Source organism: Harmonia axyridis, chromosome 1 (assembly GCF_914767665.1).
Source record: "Harmonia axyridis chromosome 1, icHarAxyr1.1, whole genome shotgun sequence".
In the NCBI taxonomy this organism is placed as follows: Eukaryota; Metazoa; Arthropoda; class Insecta; order Coleoptera; family Coccinellidae; genus Harmonia; species Harmonia axyridis.
The window spans coordinates 18,019,927-18,045,566 of NC_059501.1; the positions used below are offsets into that span (position 1 = coordinate 18,019,927).

The 25,640-nt window shown below is 34.3% G+C and overlaps 1 protein-coding gene across 1 annotated transcript in view; it reads left to right on the forward strand.

The window, feature by feature from the left end:
* The window catches only part of LOC123670660, a 108,588-nt gene that overhangs the window by 75,259 nt on the left and 7,689 nt on the right, over nt 1–25,640 (forward strand). Inside the window, exons 3-4 of the mRNA XM_045604175.1 lie at nt 14,181–14,316; nt 18,572–18,705. Coding sequence (XP_045460131.1) covers nt 14,181–14,316; nt 18,572–18,705 — 270 coding nt within the window. The remainder of the gene's footprint in view (nt 1–14,180; nt 14,317–18,571; nt 18,706–25,640) is intronic.

Sequence of the window (25,640 nt, forward strand, 5' to 3'; positions counted from 1 at the left end):
TCCACCGAATACCGCCCCTTGACATACTTTTCCCACACAAACACACACACAGAATAATCCATCAGCTCTATGGCACGGAGCATACCCCTGCTTTTAATGCTGGAACACTTTCTGCGGAATATTATTCACCAGTAGAGGGCGCCCATGTCTCTAATCCGAACTCTCTGGAGATTTATGGAAAAGTTAAAACGTCAACCATGGACAGATGCGGTGACCTTTTCCATTTTCTCTTGAACCGCCGACGTCTCGTATAAAACTCTTATATTATTTGGACGCTTTTCGGCGAATGCAGCATGATAGTACATTAGAATGCACTCAGGGGGATATAGTGTATGGTGAAGTTACAGAGGAATTTTTGTGGTTTCCGGAAGAGGAAGTTTCGCATATTATAAACTGTATGAATGTTGATGGTATTTGACATTTGAAGACCTGATGTATATTTCATTAGGGATTGTTGTTCAATTACTATCTGAAATTTGGAGCGAACGAAAAACTGTCTTTTCGTTAATTAATTGGTAGAGGTTAAGGATTGGGGAAATCAATTCCTCAGGATACTCTCTGTTCAAACATCTGTAAGCAAAATGTCAAATCAAAGGAATGGTGTTGAAATCAAAAATTTTTTCGAAACCATAAATAAAAAGTTTTTCTGAGGCGGTTGCTGGTGTTTCAAAAACCGCAAACACCTTAGTGTCACTCAAACCAAGCAATACGGTCGGACAGTGATTATCTAGTTCAACAACTAAGACATCAACATTCATCTTTCTAATATATTTTGTAAAATACCTTGTCAAGACTGTGATTTTATTTATATTGGGCAGACAGGTCGATACTTAGAAACAAGAGTCAGTGAACATTGCAGGGATAGTATACAACTCAATAAAGAAAAAAGAAATTACCACAACTTTTGCTCAGCACTCTCTTGGGAAGCTTTACTCATTCGGTTTTGATCAAACAGCATGAATAAAACGTCAATAAATTAAAAAAAAAATAGATGAAAACCTTATTAGTTATTAGTTGATCTTATGTCTCCAATACATATTTATTCATTCATAGTTCTACTCACGAATTTAAAAATGACAGCATTTTAAAATATGTAGATAGTCCGCGAAAAATACAATCATATCACTATTAAATTTTGCTCAAAGAATTAATCACGAAATACAGTGATCCGTCACATGAACCACCTTGTTCAAAATTTGAAATTCTTTTTGTTTGTCATGAGGAAGTAGATCTATAATACAGAGAGTTATTTCGAGTAACCTCGACGTACAAGAATGATATTTATTTATATTTATCTGTGATGTTCAATTATTTACAAATTAAGTCAAGCGGTTGTTCACTATATTATATATACATTTGTAATGATTTTTTGCTATTCCAGCAAAGTCACCCATAACACGCTGAAATTGTCAGGTCACATTAGTATACTGAAGACAAAGAGCGCCGAGCGCGGTTAGGAATTGGTTGGGTGACAGCTAAGTAACACCGTGTGCTGTTAGCTTTAAGTTTATTACCTTCAGTTATATATTACTTACTACTGACTTGGTTGTTTTTCTCCACGATTTAATCTTAAACGTTAAAGCCTATTTCATCATGACACTTATTGTATATAAAAAAGCTTTACTTCCTTATTTTTCTGGTCTGAAAGCTACATCAATAAATTTTGAGATCACTCACATTATGAAAGAACTTCATTTAATCACAAACTTTTAGTTGAATGTCAAGACAAATTTTGATATATCGAAATTTACAAAGACATGTTGAATTTTCCAATGATTTCATGCTCATGCATAAATATTAGAGTCATCCTTTTGCAACAGAAATTTTTATTTTGATTGATGAAATATAAATTGACCATTAGAAAATTGTGTGAGTTGGATGTCGTTTATCATTTATATGATGTATGTTGGATGAAATAATTATTCAACCGATATCTATTTTGTCGGATGAAGTATCATATCCGTTCTACCAATATGAGCAGGAAATAAGTGCATTACCACTATAAAAACGCCGTTGCTATGCTATATTATAAGTATGAAACACTGGAGTTCGAGTTGTATAACCGAACTAAAACTGAAATATAAAGAAGAAAATTAGTGAAGTGGTGACGAAAGTCAGTAACTTTTAAGCGCTCGTTAAATCTAAACCATCAACAGTTAACATTGCAAAATATAATAGAATCTATTGAGTGCAGAAATTGAGGAGAAACTTCCTCAAATGTAAAATAATGCTGAAACAATGCTTGTTACAAATCGTTCAAAACCAAGATCAAATTGAGAGAATTGCGCTTCCAACTGCTGGACCACCCAGCTTATTCTCCAAATCTGGCCCCCAATGATTACTGGCTTTTTGAAGACCTCAAAAGATTGCACCAGGGAAGGAAATTTGGCTCTTATGAAGGAGTGATTACCGAGGTGGAACCTTTATCGAAAGCAAAGATGAATTTCTGTACAGAAGAGGTAATTAAAAGTTAGAAGAGCGCTGGAGGACATGTATCACTATTGAATATGTCTATTTTGATGAATAAAGTTGAATTTTAGGCCCAAGTTATTGAGTGAAGTGTTGAGAAGATTAATGTGAGGGGTTTCATACATAGACTGCACTCATTCCTGCTGTTTTCTTTCCAAGCAATCTCCTGTCGCGCAACGATTTGAATAAGATGAAAACCTCCTTTCCAATCCCCCAAGGAAGAACCAAAAAGAACACGAGAAATTAACTCTGCGATGCCAGTAAAAGACGATGAAAGAATGCGATGACAAAGGAACGTTATCTTCCGACATCGGAATTTCCACTTTCTTGTTTATTTTCTGCTACACTGAAATAACAAACTAGTCATAATGGCGGTACGGCTCTCTTTTTTCCTCGTTATTATTTCGTTCTCTGTACCTGAACTATTCTCGAGGAAAAAACCTTGATTTTTCTTTATTTTGCCCTGCTGGGAGCGAGCATCTAATCAACTCTGTTCGTTCACTGTGTTTTATTTGGAGTTCTTTTTCTGGATTTTCTGTGAATAATCACACTTCTACCCAGGAGATATGAGTTGGTGCACCTAGCTTTATTTTTATTGAATTATTATTGTTTTGCTGAAAAAGGAGATTTCGAAATAATGAAGACCCCTCTGGAATATTACAGAGGAATAATCCTCATAAAAGCCTGGGAAATCTGTTTTCTGTTTTTGAGCGCTCGTCACCGTACAGTTCACTAAACCATTTCATCAAATGTCTTTATTTTAGAATTTTGACACTGGAATGAGCCCGAATTAGGAACTTTAAATTTTCAGGGTAGCTTCTGATCTAGAATCCAGGTAAAATCCGACAAAGGTTTCTTGAATATGGTTATTCAAAACATTGTTTTTCTTGTCATTGTGAAACTGCAAACAGGATTAAAAATTTCAAGCTTGAAGCAAAATTTTATGTTAATCGCGTCAACAGAACCAAAGAAAATTCAAGCAGAATGTCGATGAAGTAAAGAATACTGACTTGATGTCGGGAGTTTTTAGGCGCTCATTCATTGATGCGTCAATTCACCTGGATTTCTCTCTATAGAGTCTTGTGAAGTGTGCAATTAATGCTTAAATGAACGAGTCTTCGAAGGCTCCTGACTTAGCCTGTCTTTCTTATTGTTTGTTTTATTCAGAAAGTGAAACTGTTCAGAAAAAGATTGTGTTTCGTCTTATTTCGAATTAAAATATCGTTTTCATTTTTGTTTGTTGGATTAATCAAGTCATCTCAATAAACTCTCTAGTGATCACTCAGATTTTTCCGTCTTCAAGGTTTGATTATATGTAATTGTCCTTTTTGTAGAGGGCCTAGTACATAAGTGTACTTTTCAGTATGAGAAGTACAGAAAGCTGTCAGGAGGTATTCAAAAAGGGAGGTTCACTCAATACACTGCCTACATACTTGCCCCTGTGAGTTATGTGCTTCAACATCTAGAGCAGTATCCTAAAATCTCGGATTGCCAAAACTCGAGGAAAAAGCTCACTGATGATACCTCACTTCAGAATAAAGAAAACACAACAAGTACCAAACCATATCGTCGTTAAACTTTCTAGTAGACTCCCCTCAAGATTTTAAAAACTTCCATTGACTCAATTCAAAGGAAAGGTGAAAAATTAGATACTCGAGAACACAATATACCACTTGAGGGAATTTCTACCCTGAGATGTTTACACCTTTGAAGTCTGCCTATTTTCGTCCTATTCTTACCCTGTAATCATTGATGGTGTATTATGTTGCTTGTATTGAGACACTACATAAATAATGATGAAAAATAACTAATAACACTACAGCGTCATTCGATATCAGAACCGATATGAAGAATTTCAAATTTTTAGGTTTTTCCGTGAGATTTTTATAGTGATTACGGACAGAAGGTCATAATTGAAGTGAGGACGGAGTCATCAGCTAGTCAAATCTCTTTGTTTGAGACCATCTTTTGCTCAAAATTCGAAAATTACAGACTTCATTATGAAAATATACACTGTGTTCGTAAAGTATGGAACAAATTCATTTTTAGCTAAACAGACCATTTTAAGAAATAATCCTAAAACACTACGATTTTTTACTTTAATTTACCGTATTTCAAAATAATGATCTAATAAACAGGGTGAATTACTTTCGAATAATGCCGTCATTTTTTTTTTTAAATGGAACACCCTCATTCTTCTCAATTTTCTGATTACTCTAGCTGAGCTATTTAAATATAATATATCACATGTTGATTCCAATTGGTAAAGGCCGGACAGAAATAATAAATTAAATCTAAGCAAAAATAAAATAATTCACGAATACCAAAAATATTGTAATACTAAACTGTCATTGAACACCAATCAATTACTAAACAAATAATGACATTTCACAAAAAACTAGACGACTAGGTTTTTTTAATTGATAAGAAATAATTTCTTTCATATTCTGTCTGCTAGACCACAAGTACCTACTAAACATGTTTGGAAACAGCTCATTTTTATTAATCTAAAAATGTTACAAATTACAGGTTGTTACATTCAAACCAATTGCCGCTAGACAATAAGTATTTTTGATAATATTGTTAATTCAACTAATAAAGAATGTCACGCTTTACTTTATGAGCACACACAAAACTATTGTATTTTTGTCCACCCTGTACCAATTGGAATCAACATGTGATACATTTTTGGAATCAGCTCAGCTAGAGTATTCGGAAAATTGAGACAAAATGGGGGTGTTCTTTTTAAGAAAAATGACGGTGACGTCATTACTCGAAAATAATTCACCCTGTATATTAGATTTTTATTTTGAAAAACGGTTAATTAAAATAAAAAATCGACGTGTTTCAGGATTATTCCTCAAAATGGTCTGTTTAGCTTAAAATAAATTTGTTCCATACTTTACGGACACAGTGTATTGCGCTCTAATTATTGTGCAACGAATTGATGTAGTTAGTAGGCTAAAATCCTATAGAAGATATTTTAATTCCGAATTCTCTCCGGGAAATCACGTCCTCATATTCTGATTCCCGATTTTTCGAAGTGATACCCATTTAAAAACCACTCAACACCCATATGTTAACAATGCACATTTTATCGGGCACAGATCAACGCGGCGGCATAGAGTATAATTCCTCTCATGATTTATGGCATCACATCCGCAGTTCCAGCGGGAGGCTACGCTGGACCTGGAATTAATCCCTCAGTGTCTGATTGACGAATCCGATTTTCAAATAATAGGATCGTCTGTCGAATCAGGTGAAATATAGCGTGCGCAACTTGCAGATAGAGCTCCAGGCCTGCTGGGAGAGCTCTATTGCAGTTGTTCACTTTTCTCAAAAAAAATAGAATGAACGATCATTATTGTTGATTGAGTTGATCATTACTGGAATTTTTTGGTTTCGAGTTATTGTGACATTGAAGACAGATATACACTGTGCACGTAAAGTTCATTTTTAGCTAAACAGACCATTTTAAGAAACACGTCGATTTTTTATTTTAATTCACCGTATTTTAAAATAATAATCTAATATACAGGCTGAATTACAATTTTCAGATTACTTTAGCTGAGCTGATTCCAAAAATGTATCACATGTTGATTACAATTGGTACAGGATGGACAAAAATACAATAGTTTTGTGTGTGGTAATAAAGTTACGCGTAACATTCTTTATAAGTTAAATTAACAATATCCTCAAAATACTTATTGTCTAGCAGCAATTGGTTTGAGTGTTACACCCTGTAGTTTGTTACATTTCTAGATTGATGAAAATGTATAAAAATAAGAACTTGTGATCTAACAGACAGAATATGAATGAAATTGTTTCTTATTTTTATACATTTTTATCAATCTGATAATGTAACAAACTACAGGGTGATACACTCAAACCAATTTCCGCTAGACAATAAGTATTTTGATAATATTGTTAATTTAATTAATAAAGAATGGTACGCGTTTTTTTATTAGCACACACAAAACTATTGTATTTTTGTCCAGCCTGTACCAATTGGAATCAACATGTGATATATTTTTGGAACCAACTCAGCTAGAGTAATCGGAAAATTGGGAAAAAATGGGGCTGTTCCATTTAAAAAAAATGACGGTGCGTCATTACTTAAAAGTAATTCACCCTGTTTATTAGATAATTATTTTAAAATACGGTAAATTGAAATAAAAAATCGACGTGTTTCAGGATTATTTCTTAAAATGGTCGGTTTAGCTGAAAATGAATTTTTCCATTCATTTACTATTAATTGATAGACAAAACGCACAAGCCTAATGCCAGTAAGTTCGAACTTGGAGTTCAACTAATAAACACAGCTTTTTACAAAATCTGGGGAATGATACAGGATTCAAACTTACTGGTATTAACCTCAATTATCAATTAATACTGAAATCGTTACTCAAATACTCTTATTCATGAAAATAAGCCAATTCCTTCAACGACAACGTACTAATTTGAATGACAATTTATTTGTTTGGATTCCGAACTCTGACAGGAGAACCAAAAAGGGCGGTGTGTGACGTCACACTAATAGAGCGTATTGTTTGCCAGTCGTTAAATATGAAGGAGGATCAGTAATGTATTGTGGAGGCAAAATGCATGGTCGCTGAAAGCAGCTTATTCCCATTCTAGACGCTATATAAATGTAAATGGAAAGGAATTTCAGATTCAGATACAAAAGATTATTGTGTGGAGTTTCTCAAGGGTCAATATAAGGACCCACACTTTTTATTATATACATAAATGACCTAGTTTGTAATTTCGAGAGTGATGATGCCTGCCTTCAAGCTGATGATACCACGCTGATTTTGAGGATGCCACAATTGATAAATTGCAGAAGAAAAACGAAATGGTTATGAAGGATACAGACTTGTGGATGTCGTCTAACAGGTTAAAATTGAATAAAGAGAAAACTCAAAGTTTGATCTTCAATCAGGAACCTGAGAAATCAATTAAGTTCCTCGGTATGCAGCCGCAAATTGGCATACATGCGTGAATAATGTAAGTATGACGAACATATCTGACATCCATGTGTGTCATTGATGGTAAACACAGAGACCAAACTTTTTGAAAAACCAAGAAAAAAAAAGAGCAGTTTTTATTATTATTTCTGGTTTTTTCACCAGAAAGTTATATGCACTATTTTTTTTGTTCTATCCATATAATCTCTTGATTTTGTTAACCACAGGCATGGATGACTATTTATGTAGTTACATGTATGATATGCATGTAAGCCAGTTTATTGCCGCCTTTACACAACAGTGACGTTGATGAAATAATTGCTGTGTTGAATAAATTATATTACGGAAATATATTCATCCTATCAATTCAAAATTTTTTGTTCGCTTGGTCGTCTTTCATAGGTATATATCTATAGAGAGTTATGTGATCTCCAAGGGCGCATGAATGAAATTTCGTCAAAAGATCTTCACTTTACGTCGGTGTTTTCCTCATTTAATTTCTAAGTCTAATACAATCCGGGGATAACTTTTCATTGAACTCAAGTTGAACAATACAATTCTCTTTCAATTCGTCATAATTCCGATGTCACTTTACAGCGTACACCACAATCAATAATAATACATAGAAAATATCCATCCTTGTCTTCATAGCTAAAATCAGTTTTTTTTTCTTTCAGTAACTCATGAACTTTATATGTAGGGGAACAATGTCAAAGGCCGTTGGGAATATTGCTCGTAGCAACCATCCCGAACAATTTATCCTCTTGTAAACTCGCTCCCGAAGCACGGAACATAATGAAACAATAGTTAGAACTCTCTATAATTACATGTTCCAAAATATTGGCAAAAACCGTATCGCCACTTCGCCGTGTTTTCCACGGGCACTTACCCAAATGAAGAGTTCCATTTGTCCTTGTTTATGAAAGGGAACAAACTGAAAAGACAGAAATATTTGTCTAAATTCAAAGCAGCACCGACTGAGTTATACCGAGAGTAATTTGAATAATAGACCCGATTTTCATTTTGTTTCTTTCCACGGTCGTTCCCTTTATTACCGCCATTTCGGGATTATGATGAACAGGCTTGCTTTAAATTACCTGTTTGCTGGTTTTTGTTCTGGATTGAAACATTAATTCAATGAGGTTAGTTGAATAATGTTGTCGCCGTTTTTATGCCCTCGAGTTTGCACTCTGACCCATAGCTATGGGGCTTTGGAAGGTTGCGGTTTCTTTTTCTGCTGGATTTTCTTGCTTTTGATTTGTCAATTCTAGTAATGGACTCTTGAAGTTCTTCAGCATCATCTTCATCGTCGAAACAGTAATTGAGTTGATGAATAATTCCCGACTTCAGTTCTGGATACTGAAAAAAAAGGGGAATGTTTACAAAAACGCCTCCTCGTATTTTCACTTTTTCTCCTATTTTTCATTATGAGCATTCTAGAATGGTTTTCAATGATGTTGTATTTGTACAGATTTTTTAAATGTGATAGGGAGTGAACAGGGATGCTGAGTGGGTAAGAAACTTTGAAGAAACGTTATGAAAATGTAGAATTCAAAGCACGTTTACCCTTGGAAATGTCTGAAATAAAAGGATTGATGACGTCATTCTCTAAATCAATTCAAAAATGTTTAGTTTTCTTGAAGAATCAAAACTTCTAACCCAACCTGTTTTCATGAGTCAAAAAGCAGAAAAAAAAAAGATTCATAAAAATTATCACAGTTTATCGAGAACTTAGACCCTGAAGCCTGAACTGGAATAATTCTATACGAATAAAGCTCCCTATCTCAGCGAATTTTCCTCACAGATAAGTTTGTCAAAAAGAGGCAATTGAAAAAAATGTACTTCAGGGATTTCCAGAATCATTTTATGGCATCTAAACTGACTTCTCGTTCGCTATCAATAGAAGATTTCATTCGAAATCTTCTAAATGAATTGAATGCAGACGCTATAGCCATAAGTGATTTGAAAATGACTGTTTTTTGTTGCTCTGGAAGAACTGTCAACTTTAAATGATATCAAAATAGAACTTGAGAATATGCTAGTTACTTACATACAAGAAACAATGTCAGTTCTTATGGTAAATAGAAAAGTGACAAAAATTAATGAAAAGTGCGTTTTCACAATTGTTCAAGAAGATGAAATGAAAGGTTTGAAGTTGATAAAAATTATTGACCTGTTTACATTATATCCGAAGGCATAATGAACTCAATAATAAAATCAGTCATTGAGCAATTCAATGAAAAACAAACTGGTGCAACATAAAATAATAACAGTTCAATATTTTTTCATTCAACTCAATGCTGCAACTAATGTATGTAGTTCCTCAAGGAACGGTGTTGAGACAAGTGCAATTTTTGATGAAGCTGAACGACACGTCGGAAGTGAATATTTTTGCTAAACTTCTGGGAATGAGGGGGCTCTAATCTGTAAGAAATTCATATAGAATCAATAAATGGTAGATACATGAGATTCAAATAATATTCAACTCGAAAATTGTGTCAGGTCTTATTCGACTATTTAAAAATTTGGTATAATTGAAGAGTGGATCTATGTGAGATTTTCAAATAAACATTATTTAGTATCATCTGGAAATAAATGATATGCCTATGGTTCTGCCCTTATTTAAAAGTTAGCACTTCACATTAAGTTATTTTCAGTCTTCTAACACGATGACCTCTCGAATAGTTATTTATAATACAAGTGCAGAAGGCATTGATATTCTTCCACGAGTTCAAAATTCAAAAACGAGCCACGAAGTGGCGAGTTTTTGAATGAACGAGTGGTAGAATGAGCCTTCTGTACGAGTATTATACATTATTTTCTCTAATTCAATGCATTTTTATTGAAATTAATAAAATATTTCCATAAATATCATTAAGTGATTTTTGCATTAAAAAATGTTGGTTGGCAGAACTGATTTCTTCAAAGCAAATTGATGAATTGACCATATTCACCGTCGCCATATTGTTGTGCGACAATACCAACTACCCAGTGTTCCCAACGAAGAAATATTGAGTTTACTAGAAAGTTTACTGCGTAATTTCAAATACCACATAAAGTCGAATGATTCCACTGAATAATCTCGAAAAACGATAGATGACCTCACTTAAAAAAATTACCCCTTTCAATCTTTAGTTCCAACACGACATAGCCAAATTGATTGCATTATTTGTTCGACGAACACCAATTAGGTTAATAATACACATATTCAAGCGTGCATGTCAACCAGAAACCGCCAAGGGAAATTCTCAGCGCTCTCTAGATCCCGTATTTCCTCGGGAAGATGCTAGTCAAAGCAGTCGAGGTATTTGTGTGACGACTCAACGTACATATTAGCACTAGGGTAAATTGCATATTACGCGTCAAGCAGGGAGAGGAAATGCAATTTCTCTGGTGGAAATGTGGTAACATTTCGAAGGAGTTTATCATAAACATGGTTTCATTACGTCTGCGTACACTTTTTTGGGATTGAGTTTCGGTGAGATCTTGGAATCTGTTTGTATTCCTCTTTCACTTCATGCTGGATGAGCTGTCAGAGAGAGCGATGTGAATATTATCTTATAATATTAAAATCTTCTATCGCTCTCACTTTCAGTATTTAATTCTTATGCCGCACTCAATTTGTGAGCTTCTTTGAAGATGTTTTGACATCAGTGGAAAACGCAGGTTTCTTCTTCGCTTATTTTTGATTCGAAGGATTTTTCATGTTTTTGGTGAGGTCAAAGGATTTTAAATTGTCTTTTAGAAATTTGTTTTTTGATTATATTAGAAAAAGTTTGTCACAGAACGTAATGAACAATGTACCGGGTTTTTCACCATAATTTGACCCCCCCTTTAACTTTGTTACTAAAAGAGGTACAAAAAAATGTTTTCAACAAAAGTTTCATGAAATCGACTAGTGTTTTCTAAAATGATTTCAAAAAATTAAATATATACAGAGTGGGCAATATATTGAATGCAACTTCATTTTTTCAAATGGAACACCCTGTATATTTTTCTATATTTTACTAGTTATTTTTCCCCTAATTTCGAATATATAACATATGTTTGGTCTATCCCTCTAATTCTGAGTACCACAGAGTTTCAAATTTTAAGAATCACCTAGCATGCTCAGTAATCAGTTTTCAAGTGGTAGGCTGCGATAACTCAAAATGCCCATTTTAGAGTTCCAATTTATAGTGAAAAACCTATGTCATGTATCGTTAACAACGAGCTAACTCAAAAAAGGGGTTATCGAGTTATCGCAGCCTACCACGTGAAAACTGATTACTGGAGCATACTAGGTGATGCTAAAAATTGGAAACTCAGAATAAGAGAGATAGACCAAACATATGTTATATATTCGAAATCAGGGGAAAAAGAACTAGTCAAATATAGAAAAATATACAGGGTGTTTCATTTTAAAAAATGAAGTTGCATTCAATATGTTGCCCACTCTGTATATATTTCATTCTTTGAAATCATTTTAGAAAACACCAGTCGATTTCGTGAAACTTTTGTTGAAAACATTTTTTTGTACATCTTTTAGTAACAAAGTTGAAGGGGGGGGAGTCAAATTATGGTGGAAAACCCGGTACTTATCAAGAAATTATATTATGATTTCGATACCCACTTGACAAAAATTCATTTCAAATAAAATAAAATCGCTGTACTCAAATTCCACACAGTCACTTCATCAGGTATTTTCATTTTAATTAATAACCAAAAAGCCATTTAACCTAGACTTCATTATTTCTATACAGACTCAAATATATGCTTCGAAATTTTTACATTCACCATTCGAAACTTGGGCTAACAAGAAGAAAGTTATATCGCACCGGTAATGCAATCTGTTCATCAGGTTCAGAACTTATTGATTATCGTGGTTATTCATATTCTTCCTTGAAAAATTCATTTTTTGCAAGCATAAATATCTATTATTCAACTGTTATTTGTTCTACTGAAAAAACGGCACAGAGTTTATGGTATTCGATTTCAAAAAACGAGAGAAATATATTTATCGTTAATTCGCGTGAAATATTCAAAAATCGAAAAAAGGAAAATTATTTATTGAGACCTGAAAATGTCATAGTACTAATTTCAGCACAGTAAATATTATTGTCAAATCTTATTTTATTTCGATCACCTGAAATGGTAGTACCATATGGAACTGCTCAGCACTGTCAAGTTACCTAATATTGAAATATTAATTTCACTGACAATTAATTGTCACCAATACTATGCTTTCAGCTTTTGAAGCAGCTTAAATATTTAAGTAGAGATTAAAAACTACGAAGAGAAATCAAAATTGATAGAGCCAAAGGAGAATCCTCCGAATAAATTGAAAATATTTTACGATGGGGATCAAAACCTTTCTTTATTGATGAGAATTAAATATATACAATAAGAATGAAAGCTTTTTATTTCGTGTGAGGTATAACTAAATTCTTTCAAATGATTAGCATGTTTCCAATGTGAGGAGTTTTATGTATATCCTCTTTCATGTTTATGTAGGTATTCTCTCCATGAGAAATCTTCCACATTGTACAATGAACCCAATAAAATTCAACTTTCAAACTTTAAATTTGTTGCATCTTTTTGTTATTAGTTTTCAATGATGAATTTTCGAAATCTGTCGAAGAGAAAAATTCAATCTCACTTGTAATTGTCAGTTTACGTTTGAGACATTATGAGTGGAATTCAAAAATTCGTCAGTTTCTATCAGGATCATAGGCGCTTTTTGCATAACATTTGAGATAAAAACCAATTGTTATATTTCATTGATCCTTCTAGCCTAAGAACAAGATACCTTATTTTTCAAAGCATATTGAAAAAATTAATTTCTCGAAAATTTATCAACATATATTTGAAAACATTCATATTGATACGATAGAACTGGATACAGTGGTTTCAGCCGAAAGTCTATCAGTTATAGTTTTGGAGTTATAACTTTCTCAGAAACTATTGATAGGCAAAATTTAATGAGGGGCTTCGTAAAGAGACCAAGCAAAAAGTTTTGTTTATAATTTCAAAAAAATCACTTCGACGGAAATAAAATTTTTCATTTGGATTAAGATTAACAATTGGAAGCTTTATGGCAGTTTTTATATTTCTCGTTATAAATATCAGATAAAATAAATAAAAAACCAGAAATGAAAAATACAGAGAAATTACCCATAATTTCCATGGCCACATCATTCAGAAACCAAAATATAGCTGAATATTCGAAATAGTTATGTCGCAGAAAAACACAATAACTCGAGAACAAAGCAAGATGAGTCTGGATTTATTTCATAATGATATTGTGTTGCTAGGAGCAACTCGGGTGAGAATCTCAAATCTGCTCCTTTCTATGTACGTTCACAGTGATATTTGAAATACTCAAAGCTGAAAACAGCGAACTTGACGAGCCAATCAGTGTCTGGAGTAAAATTTGAATTATGGATAATGCGAACTATACTTTTGTTCCTGACTGGCTCATTCAACAAGAGCGTGAAATAGCCAGGTAAAAAGTTTGGGAAATGTACAATCTGAGAATTGAATAATTTAAATCTATTTGTTTGCCACTCGCAGCTAACAGCTTACGTGTGAAACTATAGAAGCTAGATGCATTATATCTAGTACAAAAATCGGTTGCTAATCTCAAATCCCCTAGGCACAGCCGCATCCGCATGAAACTTGTAATTTTTGCGCCAACTTCATCATCAATTCAACGCAATAATCCCTGCTCGGAGAGGAATTAACAAATTTCGAATTTGCCCACAGCTGGTCCACTCCAACGAACGCCAGGTGGTCCTGACTGAAGTTGGCTTCAACCTATCTGGAAACTTCAGTTGCGAAGTGACCACAGATGCTCCCAGCTTTTCTACCAGAGTGGTCTCAACGGATATGTTAGTTGTTGGTAACTATGATCTTATATCAATAAGACGATAAGCATGTGCTCGTAATTTTCGTATTTTAGGCTTAGATTCAAAATCCTCTGCGAGAGAGAGAGTTGTTGTTCCTGTAGGAATAAGGCTTATTTTGTGTGTGAAAATTTAAGAGATAATTATTTAGGTATTCTAGTTATTCTCAATATATCGATGGTTAATTTTCTATTTTTTGAAAGACTTCCATACCAGGTATTGATGACTTATTAAATTCGAAGTAAATAATAAAAATTATTACCAGTTTTGATTTTTCCTGAAAAGTTTTTTTTTTATTTTAAAAATTATTACTTTATAAATTTTATCATTTCGAAATTCACACAATTTTGGCAAATTGTATTCGCACTATCTATCTTCCAACTTTCTCATTCGAATATTGTAAACAAAAGTGGCAACTTCCAAAATTATCTGGACGGCATGTGTCATATTTTCAGTGAAATGGCATATAAGTTTTGTTTATTACAAAGATCTTGGTACGTTCGTTTTGTTATCGAATTTTTGGATCAAAATATTGTATACAAAACCTTCAATATTATTCAAAATCCCATTCAATAATTCATGACGAGAACATGCATTTGTAACGCTTCATTTAGTGTTGCATCTGAAAAATTAATTCTAGATATCTAGATATTATTATTAACTTTTTTCATTCGGTCATGATTTATAAGATTGGTAAAGAATTTTTCTTGATATAAGGTGAAGTCGAAAGAAATCCTTCAATTCTGCATGAAATAAAGGTTTAATTACCATAGTTAGAATGATTCAATTCATGTCATATATGCGCCGTTTTATTCGTCAATTTATTGTCATTTTGAGAGGAATATCCTCATGCCTCTCTCATAGAAGTCCTCGTCTTTATTGTCAAAAAATCGAGTCAGTCGATTTTCACAAGCTTCTGTCCAAGCGAATTTTTTACTAGCAAAATTGTTCGCCATGGACAAAAATCACTGGTGCCAGCCCAACCAAGCTTCCGGAGCTTCTGGCGAGTCACTAACAATGTGTTTGGCCTGGCGTTGTCTTGATAAAACACTACTCCCTTTATATTCGCCAAAGCTGGAAGTTTCTGGATGATTGCTTCGTTAAGATGGTTGACAGTACATCTCTGAGTAAACAAGAAGCAGTCCATATTCCACCAAACACGCTGCAAAACTTTCTTGACCGTCAATCCTAGCTAGACCACCGTTTCCGACGTCTCACCGTGTTTTGACACCGTTTTCACTTGACGTTGTCGTAAGTGAGCCACTTTTCATCAGCAGTCACTAACAGCTTGAAGAATGAGTCGATTTTGTTGCGATTCAGCAGCGATTCACATATGGAAATCCGGTCAATGACGATTTTTGCATTAACTCGCATTAACATACATCGAATTTTCTCGATACCAGGCTTATGCCGGATGGTCGGACTTGACAATGTCCGTGATTTCATCGACATATTAAACAATTGGCCTTCCAGTGCGTGGGAACTGGGAATCACCGGAACGGAATCGACAAAATTAAAATTGCGCGTTATTGGCTGTAACAGTATCTGGACAGAAACATTATTCTCATTTTTAGCCTCCTCTCCTGCATTTTTGTCTTCATCGAAGAAATACTGTAAAAGATAGCGTATTTTCTCTTTACCAGTTGCCATTTGCGACGCACACTCAAACTAAACTGAGTGAACTAATCACCAAACTATCTGAAAAGTTTTTGTAGTACGGAATTTAATCTCGTTAACGCTATTATACAACGCGATATACAGATACCATAGCCATCTATTGGAAAAATGAGGGTTTCCTTTTTACTATATCTAATATTAATTCAGTGGTTTCCGACAGTTCATCTAGATCTCATTCATAACTACCTTGATATCCATTTCAAGGAGTCATTGAACACTGAATAAATAGACTGTTAATCAAATGGATATTTGCACTATCCTCAATCCTCTTTACATAGACTATCAGAACGTCATTTATGCATTTACATCTCAAGAATGCAAATACGACACGTACAAGGCCCGAATGACAAACAAGACGATCGATCAACGACAACTACAGATGCATTAATGCAACATTTTCCCAATTAATTCGATTATACGACCTTGCTCCAGTCTCAGATCGATCAGATGGAGCCGGAGTTTCAGCTTGAATTCCGATATTTTCTCGTTCCCTAAAAAAATTCGCTACGAGAGAGCATCTGAGCGTTCTTGCCGATGTCGGTTTTATGAAACGTTGATGGATCTCGAACATTCAGAGAATTTTAGATCGTGACGACTGGAGACGCAACAAGGGGAATGCTTTCAGTTCCCTCCAATGTACGTAATTGTGGCGTGGTTGGTTCTGAAGGAGGACCTCGAAGAGAGGAATGCTTCTTCGAATCGATAATATTTTAGGAGACATTAAAATGAGAGCCTTCGATAAAAACGGAATAGTTAGAGAACAATATTTGACCAAACAAATATTTGTATTCGATTGTGATAATGGTTTTCGAATTGACACAACATTGATAAAAAAAATATATTCATACACACATCAGTAGTAATACAAGTAAATCCATATGCTTCAAATAGATGGCTTTAGTTATCTGTATCTAGCGTTGTTTAAGTCCTATCAGGTTCCACTAGATGGCGTTAGGTAGATATGATATCGGACAACAAAAAATCGAAAATAATGATAAAAATCGTGGGAATTACATGACCGTCATGTAAGCATTGTTTCGATTGCCCAAGAGCTGAAGATTGGACAAAAAAACCATTTGAAATCATTTGCATAAGGCTGGTCTCAAGAAGAAGCTCGATGAAGAGTAGCACACAAGTAAACGCAAAAAAAACCTCATGGACCGATTTTCTATTTGAGAATCGCCCCATTTCTGAAGCAGTTGGTTACTGTTGATGAACAGTGAATCACTCACGACATCGTCAAGCGAAAACGGTTGTGGTCGAAACGCGGTGAGCCGGCGGAAACGTTGGCCAAGCTAGGATTGACGCCAAGAAGATTTTGCTGCGCGTTTCATAGAATTGGCATGGAATTATCTACTATCAGCTGCTTCCGTAGAGGATAACTGTTAACTTGGAACTATACTGTCAACAATTGGACTGTCCGAAGGAAGCAATTACCTAGAAGAACCAGCTTCGGCCAGTAGAAAAGGATCTGTGTTCCATCAGGAACCTGACAGACCATAAACATTGATAGTGACTCGCCAGAAGCTCCTGGAGATTAGTTGGGAGGTTCTTATGCATCCACCTTATAGTTCGAAGCAGGCACCAAGTGATTAACATCTATTTCTGTCCATGGCGAACAATTTTATTGGTTAAAAATTCACTTGTACAGAAGCTTGTGAAAATCAGCTGTCTCAATTTTTGCCAATAGAGACGAGGAATTCTATGGCAAAGGCATAATGATATTACCTTCGAAATGGCAATAAGTTGTTTTTCTTTCTTTTTCTGGATGATCTGTCAGAGTAAGAAACTTGGTATGGTCCAACTAAAAGGAAGATGAGTATTTTTTATCACACGTTACTTTTGAGAAGAATTTAGAACTGAAAGCTTGAGGGAATTGAAGAAATCACGATCCATATTTCTGAATCTATTAAAAGAGTTTTTCATGTAGACATAAGGTTCAAGGCAGATAGTTATACGCTTCCATAAATGAAAAAAAAATTACAAAATAACAGAGCATTTTGTGATCACGTTTCCTCAAAAAAAGAAATCTTGCTGAACTCATAGGAGTCAGGACAGTGTTCCTTAAATTTTGTTGACGAACATATTCGATTCACCATACAATTGTAAATAAAAAAATTGAAACGAATCAAAGACATCTTTTATTTAAAATTTCGTAGTAGACGCGGATCGTGAATCCAAAGTGATATCATAAAATTCAGAAATTAAACAGAGTTTATGCAATAGATCGGAGAAGGAGAATAATTACATGTCTTGGATTTATTTTAGTTATCTAGCAACCTTTGATTCACGATGGGCAACAATAAGAATTTATGTAGATCCTTGATAAATTACTGAAGTCAAAAAGATATTTACTGATGATCCAACTACCCCTGTTTGTTCATAAATTAGGTACAATCAATCAGGTTACCCTGCATGCACTAACAGAATTATGGAAACAATCTTTATCTACCTACAAATTCCTCTAATGCAGTAAACTCCACATAGACTAGACATTTCTGTTCAGTGGCGAATGTTTGCAATCAATCAATTGCTCGTTAAAAAGCTCTAAAATCCTCCACTTTTCTGTTTTAGTGCTTCCGTCTAATCCTCCGACCCTAACGACTGAGAGGACTTTTTACGACAGTGGAGACGTGCTCAGAGCTAATTGCAGTTCACCGCCATCTAGACCGGCTTCTACGTTGACGTTTTATTTGAAGGGTGTACAGGTGAGTAGGTTTCACGCCTATTTGATTCGATACTACGAGAAAAGTTATCGGGTAATTGTTTATGAGTGGAAAAGAAGCTACCGATCCGAAGACTATCAAATGTGTAGGATCTATCTCCATTATTCGAAAGAATTTAAATTTCACTCTGTGATCAGTTATTTCCTCGTTTCTTAAAGCGATAATAATATAAACGTAGAGCATACGTCATTTGCAATAGCGAACATTGTACTCAACATGTGCTAACAAATTTGACAGATTTGACAGAGCGCAAGCAGAACACATTTCAGGGACCCATTTGTGATACGATATTTGACCCAATTCTGGCGATTCTATTGGAATAAATTATTTAAATATACACTCCTGCTATTGTTGTAAATGGTAGTTAGAATGAAACATCTTTGAAGTCGATTACAGAGGTAATCAACTTCAAAAATGAATTATCCATTTAAACTGCGTACTCTATCTGATTACTAAAAACTATGTACTCTATATGATAACTATAGGTTATGGGACCAGGCATTGAGTTTGCTTGAAAAGGAATGAAGTTTTTGCAACTGTTACAATTGGAGAAGGTAATATTGGACAAATAGAAACAGATATAAAACAGATGGAATAGAATGACTTAGAGTCAACAAGTTATTAAATAGATCCAATAAAAAATGATAACTGTGATACTGGTATACGGGATTATGTATATGAAAAAAACACTTAACTCGCATTCGTATGGCTAGAATTTCAAAAGCTGGATTTAATGAAAAAAATAAATGAAAGAGACATTATTCTCATGTTAACAATGATTCACTTAGCATTATCATGTAGATGTAGGTATTCTTTCTGTGTTATACTAAAATTTCAGAATACCCACAGAATCCAGAGATGAATGACCTAAGTACATCAGGTTATTTGAAAATAATAATTCTAAAAGAAAGTGCAGCAGAAATGAACTTATACAAGTAACAATTTTAGATAAGAAGCAAGAGAAATATTGCAATGAAGGGCTCAATAATTGAGAAGAACAGAAAGCATACTTTCTGAAATTGATACCTTCACACAAGAAAATGAAATAAACTGACAAAATTATGGTTGTTTCAATAATCGAACTATAAAATATATATGAATAAAATAATCCAAAACTGATAAAATTAATAGAAAAGAGAATGTAAAAATTTTATGCTTCGATAATGGATCTTCATCACATATTTGTTTTACCAACTCGAACATAGAAAATATATTTCGATTATACAAAACTTTCCACTCGACATAGTTCGCGGAACAACTCGAGCTACGCTCTCTTGATGTTTCGCGAACTACGTCTCGTGACTCGGTGTATAATCGAATGATGTCTATTCTCTTGTGATATTAAAACTGAATACCTATCTATATTTTTTTGTCAAAACTTAAAACGCAGATAGATTACCATCCTAAATTCAATTATACAAACTTATAAAAACACTCAACAAAATGAGGTCTCAACAATAACACAACAATAAAATGCAGTTGAAAACGCCAGAATGCAAATAAGGAATAGGAAAAGTTGGCTATTTTCCCTAAATGCAATTATAAAACGAGTCATATGAAACTTCTCACTTAATCGCAAGAGCTACAACCTTTCATTTCGCAAACAAGAAGCTCCTTTAGACTGGCCCTCTAATGTTAATTAAAACAGAAATTGGAAAAGAGCCATCTACTGCGCACTGCAGCATCTCAAATGGGCCATCCCGAAAAATTGAATGGAACCCCTACCAGCTCATGCTCAGTTTTGTGGCCAATTTAGAGTCCAGAACTTGAACTTTATAATTGAGATAGTTCATCGCCATTATCCTAATGGTATTAAATCTAAAGAGAAGGAATGTTGTATCCAGGAAGCTTTCAGTAATCGATTAAAAAGTTCGCTTTTAGTAATCGTATGGAGATATCTTTCAAATTAGACTCAAACTTTTCGTTTTCGGAACATGTTGAAGGTTTGTGGTATTGAAATCCAGATTACATTCTCAGAATCTAATCCAGATAAGGACATAGCTCTTGATCTTCAATCTAATTCAATGCAACATCATTCTTTTTGTAGAAGGGAACAATTAGAGATAAGCAGTCTTCGAACAAATCATATTGAGATGAGATATAAGGGCAGAAATCCAATTGCAATTGAATCTTTGGTCACCGTATAAGCTTTCCTTTTATTCTCACAAATCTTGTCATCACTACATGAAGAGACTTTCATTTCCATAACGCTAAAATGTCCTTATACTGATAATACTTCACTCAGTAAGTTCCGTCCCTAATCAGTAAAAACACATTTCTTCTTGAGGAATCATCAACATAGAGGTCTACAAAGAATGATACAAGTACTCCAACATTCTTCAACACTCCTCTTACTTTTCAATACCCTTTTCGTCGAAAGATTCATTAGAGACAAAATTCGTTCCACGGAAATTTCTTGTGAGGCCTGCAAAAAGCTAGTAATCACTGAGGGTCAGATCTGAATCTGAATGAGCTGAGTGGTCGCAACACAACCTACAATTTGACCATGGTTTTCATATATTCGAGATAAGGAGCATTATCAATACACTCAACTTATTGTTATCCAATTTATCAAAAACAATAAATAACGGCCAGTTGCAAAAACATTGATTAAAAATTTAAGATTGATTACTTTCTGATTTTTTAAGAGGAAAATTAGAAAGTGATCTCTTCCTGATTTCTTAAGAGAAATCAGAAAGTAATCAATGTTTAGATTTTAATCAATATTTTGATTTCAATCAAATTAATTAGGCAAGTGGTGCAACTGGCCATAAGCCTCGAAATACTTGACCTCTATGTTTTGACACACATATTCTGATGCTTGGTTATATCCAAAAAAAGTGGTATGACATTAATGGTCTGATCAATGTGTCAAGCCCAGTACGTACTGAGTGTTATATTATTAGCTTTTCCAAACCATTTTGAAGGTTTACACGCAAATTGTGTTTTGACGGTTTTGCTTCCTAGTCGAGAAGGTAGCTATGAGCTATTCCCTTTCGTGAAGAAATACATTTTTGCTCTAATTCTTGTCCCGTAAAATACTCTTGTGAAAAAATTTCAATATGTTGTGCTGTCAACGAATTTTCGCGATAATCCAATACGAATTTCAACTCCTCTGGATAAACAGTGTGCCTTGAACATGAGTAAACAAGAATTTTCATGGACTCTGGACTGCAATATTTCGCCAATACATCGTTTGTATTTATTTCACACGAAAAGTCTCATTTTATTATCAATGAGATCAAAAGGTTTTGATCTCTGTATCAGAAGGTAATACAATAAGCAATAATTTTGAGAAATAGTTCGATATACAATCATTCCGAAATTCCCATATAAAATGAGAATTCACACAATTTCTTTATACGATATTCTTGACTTCACTTCAGTGCTTTTCTCACTTGAAGTAAGTATATATGATAGGTTTCAATTATGTTGGGTGAGTTTTGCTTTAGCTTCACTAACCTTTTTCAATTATAATTCAGAAAAAATGTAAAATGTAATTGAGAGAAGCAAGAATTCCAGAAGATGAAAACTGTAATTCAGAAATGGTTTGTTATTTAGAAAAAGAATTTTGAAATTCAGAAAAAGAAGTTTTTATTCAGAAACCGTTATTTGTATTCAATAATAGCAATAAGTAATTCCGAAAGGAAAATAATGATTTCAGAAAATATAAATTGAAATTGGGATATTTATTCATTTGTGATTCAGAAATTCAATTTCTAATTCAAAATTGGTAACATATACTTCAGAATCAATTTAAATGAATAGCCTAATCCATGTAATACCTGTGTTGAATATTTTACTGGAAACTCACATTCGGTACTGTTCTGAATTACATATTGCGTTATCCGAAAAACAATTTTACTTTCCTGAAATATAATAATAATAATATAAATCAACTATTCTCGAATCCATTTTTTTTTCTGAATTATACCTTGCTATTTTGAAAAACATGTTCCTTTCTCTGATTTTCTGAACTACAATTGGAAAAGGTTTAGATGTCTAAACTTGCACAAAACCAGAGCAACTGAGAGTTCAAATAGGAAAAAAGTTCTGTTCGAATTATTAACTTCGGCTCGAATTTCCACAGTTTTTACTTTTGCTGTTGGAGGGCCTAGAAGAAGAATAATTGAACAATCCATAATGATGGAATTCGAATGAGAAGGAATTATATACGCCGCAGGAATAAATTCCAAACTTTTCTCGTTTCGTAACGAGTATAAATCAATTTTTTCACCGATAAATCTCCTTTTATTCAGTTCTACGAGAATACCGTTGATTAAATCTTCATCGAAGAAATATAGACACGATGCGAAATACGATGATCAAATTTTCCAAGCAATCAATGGCGATCGACCGCAATATTCTGTTTGCGTTTTTCGTTTCACGATCGAGCATTCAATTGGAATTTACGGTCTAGCTAGATTTCCAGCGTTTCGATTTTGTCTATTTTTCAGTCATTTCACCACGGTTTATAGAATTAGGCAAACTCGAGAACATTTCCCTGCAGGTTTTGGTAATCAAACGATTGATGCCGGTTTGAGTATTGAGAGAAATTATTTTTTTATTATTATTTTCTGAGTGACTTATTTCAACTGAAAAATTCGAATGAATCCTATACTCAATAAGGCTTGTTCAAAATGAGTTTTAATCTATAGGATGAATAATTGTTTTTTTTAAACTTCAATTTCGTATTATTCAACCGTATTAATTATTTTTTATTAGAATACCCAATAATTTCTCCGTATTCCTTTGAAATGGTTGTTATCGCAATACTTTGTATTATTTTAATGTAATTTGAGCTCAGTAGGTGACTGGTGACGAAAAGTGGATCACTTACGACAACGTCAAGCAAAAACGGCCGTGAATTGACGGCCAGGAAGGTTTTGCTGTGTGTTTGGTGGGATTGGCAGGGAATTATGTACAATGAGATGCTACCATACGCCACAACTGTTAACTGGGAGCTGAATTGTCAACAATTGGATCATCTGAAGGAAGCAATTGTGCACAAACGGCCAGCTTCGGTCAATAGGAGAGAAATTGTTTCCTATTAGGACAACACCAGGCCGTAAGCCTCGATAGTGAGTCGCTAGAACCTCTGAGAGCTTGGTTGACATGTTTTCACCTTTTATAGTCCAAACCTGGCATCAAGTGATTACCATCTGTCCTGTCCATGGAGAACATTTTTGATGGTGAAAAATTCGATTCAACAGAGGATGTGAAAATCTTCGGTATCAAATTCTTGCCAATAAAGACGAGGGCATCTATGAAAGAGGCATAATGAAATGAAAACATATTATCGAACAAAAAATCTATGAATTGAATCATTCTAACTTAGTAATTAAAGCTTTGTTTTTCAAGCAAAAATTATGGATTTCTTTTCGTAACATCTTATGAAACCAATTGTAGTGCATGAAATAATCGCGTCAGATCATATTTATTATAAAATATATTATTGCGAAATATATTTGACCATATGACAAAAACAAACAACATTTGATTTGATTTACACATTATAGTTTCCTGTTTCACTTTTCGAATTAATTCATCGACATTCAATATATATTCCATAGGGAATATGCATCAGAGTCGGTTTTCAATAGTTGTGTTTCTTAAGTAAGTTTGTAGTCTCCCTAGACTTGAGAAAATCCTTTCTTGGGTAGCAGAGGAAACAAGTATAGTAGCCAATATAATAGGAACAATAAAAGTAGTTGCCCGAAACACGTGTCTACGGTTAGCGCTTCTCAAATACTCTTGACTCTTGAGGGATGCGTTCCCGAATTTAATAGTTGTCAATATTTACAGCATTATGTAAATATTCGAATGAAAGTTGTCATCGCAAGCATTTATAATTTTGAAGTGAGAAGATGATGAACAAAGCTGCCTTCTATACTTCTGTCTTGAAAACTCCAGGACTGTCCACCAAAAAGTGCACAAACTATTTTATGGTTTTTCGTGAACCTTTCAGTCACACATTATTGTGTGTTCCTGAAATGGGATGAATACCTTTATTTGATAGTATGTGCAAATATCTGACATATCGAGAGTGTAGGAGTGGTTCAAATGTCTTCCAAAGTTTCATGAATTAACGCATTTTCTTCGAACAACACTTCCGCTTCTTCATAAAGATGAAGGTTCCTTCGTCAAGGTTACTAGCACAAGTTGATCTCCACATTTCGAGTGAATTTAAACCCCCCCCTCTGGCTACGCTCGTGCCTGAATGAATCCACACTACAATCCATTGAATGCGTGTTCGAAGTTACCCCACAAAATCCCTACAACACCAATCATAACGAAATCTATATCGGAAAAAAAAATACATATACGCCGGCAAAACCGATTATCGTATTTTCCAGACAATCAGCTGCGATCGACCGCGGCACAGCGATTTGTTTGCTTGCGTTTTTCGTTTTCCGTGAGAGCGTTTAATCAAAATTTACGTTCTCGCTCGATTTCAAGCTTTCCGGTCTCGTCTATCCGGCCACCCCTTTTCTTATTTCGCCAGCGAGTATCATACAATTTGGAAAACTCGATTCGGAAACTTCCGTTCCAGGCTTCGGAGTCCTTGGGAATGTACGCTTGATTGGAGTTTTTCTGGGGGAAAACACGATCACGCTCAATCAACCCTGGAAAGATCGGCGAATATCGCTCACGAATCGGGGGTTGTTTTCATTTTCATTCGGGGATCGGGAATCGTTTGGATAGCTGATAGGTCGTGGTAGTTTTCTTTTTTATACTGCCAATTCATGCTGCCGGCGGATTTATTATGTTAGGGGTTGTGTGGGACCTATGAGAAATGGCGCGAATCAAGAAAACATGAGATCGAATTAATTCGTTTTTTTTCAGAATTCGGTATTTCATCTTTTCGAATCTCATTGAGAGAATGTTTTTTTGATATTTACGCAAAAACATGAATA